The sequence below is a fragment of the Scyliorhinus canicula genome, chromosome 6 (genome assembly GCF_902713615.1).
Source record: "Scyliorhinus canicula chromosome 6, sScyCan1.1, whole genome shotgun sequence".
NCBI classification, from domain to species: Eukaryota; Metazoa; Chordata; class Chondrichthyes; order Carcharhiniformes; family Scyliorhinidae; genus Scyliorhinus; species Scyliorhinus canicula.
The window spans coordinates 63686965-63693757 of NC_052151.1; the positions used below are offsets into that span (position 1 = coordinate 63686965).

The 6793-nt window shown below is 42.8% G+C and overlaps 1 protein-coding gene across 1 annotated transcript; it reads right to left on the bottom strand.

Moving 5' to 3' along the window:
• Positions 1–2348: 2348 nt before the first annotated feature.
• tcf21 (transcription factor 21) lies at positions 2349–6581 on the bottom strand. The gene is made up of 2 exons (XM_038799377.1): positions 6002–6581; positions 2349–2824 (listed from the first exon to the last, which is right to left on the bottom strand). Exons 1-2 carry the CDS (start codon positions 6461–6463, stop codon positions 2735–2737), a joined length of 552 nt encoding a protein of 183 aa, XP_038655305.1. The 5' UTR covers positions 6464–6581; the 3' UTR covers positions 2349–2734.
• Between the last annotated feature and the right edge of the window lie 212 nt (positions 6582–6793).

Below are 6793 nucleotides of genomic sequence, written 5' to 3' on the forward strand. Positions count from 1 at the left end.
CTTTGCCAAGGAGGGAGAGTCTTGGAACCATCAACAGTTTAAAGGTTAAAAAGTTGTATTGCCTTTTTTGTCATCAAAGGTGAAAATTATTCTCCAAACAACAACATTGGAAAGGCTTTTTACTCTCTAAACGCTCAATTAAATTAACCCCTGAATACTTTGAATCAACAACCATTAAATGGTTGTTCTGATAAGAAAAAATGCCTGTCTTAAACTCTTATTTTAGGAGACAATTTTCTTGCAAGTGCTGATCAAAATCCTGCACTCAATTGCTGATTGGAATCACTTTTCGTGGCACTATACCCGCGAGTTCTTTGTATCCAATTCTCCTGAAGGTGTGAAGTGTTCTTGGTCTGACACCCCAACTTTCAAACTGGCCTCGGAACCAAAGGAGCGGACGCGCAAGGTATTGGGGACAACACTGGAGGTCTGAGTGGCAGATCATGTCCTCCACGCCCTCCTGCCCCTCTCTCCTGATACTGCACTGATCATTTCCTCCCCCCATTCAACATCCAGACCAAGGGCACGTCCAGATGCAACCAAACAAGCACTCATGCTCTCCTGGGGACTCCTATACGGTTGAGCAGCAGGACACTCACTCCTCTTTGGCGGAGCATTCAGAGAATTTCCATGTTGTTTGGGTGTCCATGATGTTTTAACAGAGTGTCTCGAAACAGTCTCCGGATGTGTTTTAGAGGCCCCCATCGTAGTCTCAGCAGCTGCGAACATGAAGTGGTGAATATCCATTGAAGTGGTGAGTATCCTTTTAAGTAGCACTTGAATCAACATCAACGCCATGTTTACTTCTGGACAGCTGCTGCTGCTAGTTGAGGACTTCAGCTGAAGCGCTAGCTACGCAAATGTTTTTAGGCCTCCTGAATAAGTGCTGGCAGATAATTTCAGTGACAGTCCACCGTTTTAACCATCCACCGGGCGATCAAACCTAGTTCATGCTTGAGCAAAATGGCACCTTGCACTAAATGCGGGGTTAAACTGCATTTCACCTTCACGGAATTGTTACAGTGCAGGAGGCCATTTGACCCATCGTGTCTGCATCAACTCTCCAAATGGCCATCATGACTAGGTGCCATTCCCCTGCCTATTCCCAGTACCCCCGGCACATTGTTTCTATTGCTCTCACGTTTTCTCACAAGTCTGTTTTGTGGCACTGTATCGAATGCCTTCTGAAAGTCCATGTACACCACATCAACAGCATTACCCTCATCGACCCTTTCTGTTACCTCCTCACAAAACTCTCAGTTGAACCCATGATCTCCCCTTTAGAAATCCATGCTGGCTCTTCCTAATAAACCCACATTTTGTTTTTCATTTGAGTACTAATTCCATCCTGAATAACTGTTTCTCGAAACTTGCCCACTACTGAGGTTAAACTGACTGACCCATAATTGCTGGGGCTATCCTTCCAACCGTTTTTGGACAAGGACGTAATATTTGCAATTTGGATCCCTATGCCAAAAGTTATAGTGCCAAAAATATTCAATTTCAATGGAAATTCGCACAAACGTAGATTCTGTCTCGCACCTTTGCCTCAGTAGCTGTCGGATGGGAATGAGTGGCTGGTGATGGGAGGTGGGATAGGAGTCACAGTTGAGCCCTGATCCTGTACTTGGGCAAAATTCCTATGCCGGGACTAACAGCTGGGCTCAGTTACCGAATAGCAATCTGAATCATGTATCCCTGTCCCTTAAACCCTTTAGCCAACCTGACGAAGATCAACCATCACCACAGACTGGCGATTAACTCCGGGAGCTCTCCCAACCCGCGTGGGTTGGCCAATTACTAGATAGGAGAAATCTAACTTATGGGGCACCGAGTATATCAGAATCAGAAACTAACCAAATACAATTTAATCTCTGCCAGAAACCAGTGAAGTCTCCAAGCAGAGTGACCGCTTACACCATTGTTCTGTAGAACCTAGTTTGTTACAGTAAGAACCGCCTTCCACTTCAAACCGAGATCTATAAAGTGCTCCTTTGTCACCGAAGCGATATTATGCCTTAAATTGTTTCCTGGCGTATTTTTAATTCAATACCTCTTCTTCTTCTACACTGGGTCAGCAGTTGTGCGTGCCTAAACTCCCAGGATGCAGAGCTAGCCGAGATGTTTGTTTTCTTTGAGGCCTGACTCAATAACATGTGATATCTCTTGCTTATCCATTTTAGTGGAAGAAGTAAACAAATCATTCGTGTTGTCACTTGGTTGCGTCCATTGTCGAGGTTTAGGATCTGGTGGAAAGAGACTGTTAGAGATAATCAATCAGGGCAAACATGTGAGTACACATCCTGACCTGAGAACGAGTATAATATATACCCACACGGCTACAGGCGTTTAAATATAAAGCCAACTTTTATTTACATGATGTGAAAAGACCTGCGGTTAAACAAAATATATATCTTTTATATGTTGCTTTCTTACACAGCAGTTGACTATCGAAGTCAGCTCTGAAAATTCAACATACTTACATTATCAATTTGGACAACATTAAAGTCTGTCACAATTATAAATGAAGGCGTAAAAAATATCCCTTTGGCACTTTGACCAGCAAAGTACTGGAACACTCTGGACATGATAGGTGTGGAAGAACACTCTCTGGTGATGGAGCCCAGGTTGAGGTACAGTCAGGGCTCCGGCCGTCTCTCTTCCGCTCAATCTTTGTCCTTTGCTGTTTCTCCTCGGCCCTCCGCGGTGTGTTGAACGGTTATTTCGGTTTTGGTCACGACGCTGTGGTCCCACACAAACGACCCGTGTTAACGACCTCCTTGAGCTCATTCTCCGGTTTCCCCGCCACCATAAACGGCCACGTCTGAAATACAAGAGAAAAGGAAAGACAGCGTTGGGTAGTGTTTGTTGAGTGAAAACAGAAATCGGTGCTGCCTGCGTTTTCCACCTCGCGGCGTATTTACCATCTCGGCGGCGCGAACGATTTTGTTTCAAATGAAAACAACAGAACAACCAAAGAGATCAAATACCTCCATATCTAAGCCCAAGCCAAACTGCCCAAGGAAATGGTCTTTTATGCACCTTTATCAGAATGTAGAGGTGAAACCTCTACCAAGGGAAATCAGTCACCATTTCGAACTGACCAATGGGTCAGTAACTGGGTGGAACTGCATGAGAACTTAGTGTTAATTGTTGACACTTTGCGCAAGAAGCAACATCTAATAAGATAACGACGTTAAAATTACAGTGTTGTGCATATTCCAAGGTGTCTCCCAAATCACTACCACAGTTTAAGGAAGGGAAAATGCGGTATTTCTCTTGGTTCCGATCGTTTTGTTATTCATATATTGAGATACACTATCGGTGACCTCTTCTGCTGAATAAAAAAAAGGCTGAATCTGTATTTCCGGTTGCAAGTATTTGAGCAGACAAACCCACCCCAGAGAGACTCTGCTTGTCGTGTGTTGTTGCCACCGATCCTGCATAAAGAAGCGATTTAATTGACGTCGTTCGGTATTGCAACTAGTCCGGTTTAACACTTCGATAGTGTCAACACACATCAAGAACGTCAGTCCTCAACCACGTATTCCGTAAATGAAACCACCGATTTTCCCACAAAATGTACTAAAATAATTCGGGTGAAAAATCTATTTAAAAGGTATCGATATTAAACGCTTTCGGGGGGAGGGAGGAATTGTGTCGATTGCAAATGAATACAGTTGCACAATGTGTCAACCTTTATCGATAATCGGTGTGTACCGTTCAATGTTTTTTTCAAATCACTTGAGGTCCGCAATCAGGAAATAAAGACGCTTTGTTATTACATTTTTTTAATGGATATGCACAAAATTTGGCGACTATTATACATTATGATATTCATAAGAATTTCATAAATTCTCTGACACTGACAAATTCCACTCCCCATTTTCCTCAATAAACGGGAATGTGTTTAAATGATTTTTCGGGAGATTTTAGTTTTGAAGGTGACTTGAACTTTGCAACAGTCTTCCCATTTGAAGCGCGAAACTGCACATCTGTACTTCCACGAACAGAGGAGGAATAGTTAAAGCCCACACTCTTTGTCAGTTGTTACTTTCGTCGGAAATCTCCCAGGGAAATCACCTTTGTTCTCAATTACAATCGGAAAGGGTGACTCCAGAAAATGAGTCAAACGGGTAAGTTGGGGCCATTGCTAGGTATCAAACAGATCTGGTCTGACCCATTATTCCTCAAGCACTCCCTAAAGTTTCGCAATATCTGCACGCGGATCTCTTTGTCAAACTTTCCCTTGATTTTGTTTCAAAGCGGCAAGTCAGCCAGCAAAAGCTGCGACCGTTGTCCAGAGGCAAGTATCAAAGCAGATTATTGTTCAGACAGGACACGATTAAATAAAACAGATAGGCCTCACACCGCGACAGAGTCTACCAGGCATGCCCACCCTTTCAAATGTAACATCAGCCAGATCGATTCTTTAACCCGACTGATGTGGCTACTATTGCAAATTCGAAGCAACCTGGATTTTCTTTTCACGCGGGGCAATTGTCAAGTGCATGTGCAAACGGCTCCTATCTTTCTGGAGTTCCTACTGTCCATTTTAGGATATATTCCAGGCTGCCTCACCAGCCAGTCAACATATTTTACATCTAATTGAAATGTGCGTACAGTATGTCTGCAGCAAATCCATATAGGATAACTTTAAATGTACAGCTATTTTCGTTTGATTTAATTCCTACTTCTGCGCGTGAATTAATTCAGTTTGGGAATATATTTTATTCTGTGCGTAGATTTTTAAAAGTCCATTCACTAAACGTGTCACAGCTTCGTTCCACGGAGCATAATGAGCCTTTCTGTTCCAGTTCCGACTTCTGGTAACTGTTCAGAGAAATTATTTCTTTCTGACCATCGAGCTTTGCGCTAATCTCTAACTCTGAAATGAAATCGGACTTTCTGGGTTGGTTAATCAGCATTATTGCTGCCTCTGAGTTTTCTCGTTAAAGCCAAGCCCTTGTTTGCTTCTCGATTAACGTCTGACTTGAGTTTTCTAAATACAAAACTGCAGCAAAGCCTGAAATGCACAAGGATTGATTTTTGGGACATAACACCAATTAATGAATTTACATCCATTCATACTGTTACGCAACCCGATTCATATCACCATGCATATACGTTTACACACACACATATATGAATAGAGACACATCGACAACCACACACACACATTATATATATATATATATAGAGAGAGAGAGAGAGAGACATCTACACACATGTATAGAGGCACATCTACAAACACACACATATAGACACACACACACACATAGAGAGAGAGACACATAATAATAATAATCGCCTATTGTCACAAGTAGGCTTCAATGAAATTACTGTGAAAAGCCCTTGCACAACTACACACACACACACACACATATATGTATATGGGCACATCTACAAACCCACACACTTACAGGTAGAGGCACATCTCCACACACATATATGTATAGAGACACATCTACAAACACACACACACATGTGTATATGTATAAAGACACATCTACAAACGCACACATATAAAGAGAGACACATCAACAAACACACACGCAAATAGATATATGCAAATCTTTTCACATACCCACACTCGTACATGTATTGGTCAATAGATACTCATACGAACACGTAGAAACATCCAGTTCATGTACTCCCGAACATGTATACTTACGCACACATTTACTTTACTTACACACACATACACACAGACAAACACACACACACGCATACACACATATATGCACACATACTTACACACACATACACACAGACATACATACACATAAATACACACATATATACACATACGCACGCGTACATACACACAAACGCACACATACATACACACATATAATGCGTAAACATACACACACATACATACACACACACACATACATATACATATACACACATTCACACACACATGCATACACACATATATACGATCTTTAAAACTCCCATCAAAAAATCGCTGCTGTATGAGAAGGTGGACTCCTACCAGGTTCACTGGGTGAATGTAACCATTCTCATACTTGTCGTTGGCGAGGATCTGTCTCAGATGGGCAATGTAACTTGATGCCAGCCGGAGGGTATCAAGCTTGGAGAGTTTTGTGTCTGGTGGTACCCAGGGTAAAGTGGTTTTGAGCCTGGAGAAGGCTTTACTGAGCACTCTCATCCTGGCCCTCTCTCTGGCATTTGCTGCATTCCGCTGAACCTGTTTCCCTTCCTGGGTCACCCCATTCAGAGAAGCTTTCTTAGAGGCCGCTTTGCGGCTCTTTCCCGAAGCCCCCCTGCCCTTCTTTGGGGACTCGTGTTCATAATTGGAGCTGTCTTCATTGCTGTCATTGGAGGTGCAGAAATCCTTGGTCGACTTTTCCTTTATCCCGTCGCATTCCTCCTCGGTTCCCAACGCTTCCATTTCCTGGAGGTCTTCTACATCGCTGACGGACCCAGTGGACATGGTATCGCCACGATCTTCTGCAAACCGACTTGTAATGATGGAAAAGTCACCAAAACAAGAGAGGAATGTGCAGCTTTTTAGCTGGAGTTAATTCCTCGACTCAATTTGATTGAAGACTCTGCGAGCAGACTGAGACACCGGAATTTATCTCGCTGGCTCGGGGGGCGTGACATAGAAGTTTGGAAGGAGGGATCCGAGAATTTGACAAACGTTGAAACCGCGCAATTCTTTCTGTAAAGTCAACGGGTAAAGAAACTTGGCTTTCTGAGCTTAGCCTATAACACCAAACTTGAAAACATTTAAAATCCCCATCTAAATAACATGACATTC

Bases quoted from the DNA above. Each gene is read 5' to 3' on its own strand.
- tcf21 (XM_038799377.1), bottom strand. From the start codon at position 6,463: ATGTCCACTGGGTCCGTCAGCGATGTAGAAGACCTCCAGGAAATGGAA. The intron at 2,825-6,001 runs GTAGGAGTCCAC...CTTGTATTTCAG, and splicing joins ACATTCACCCAGTGAACCTG to ACGTGGCCGTTTATGGTGGC.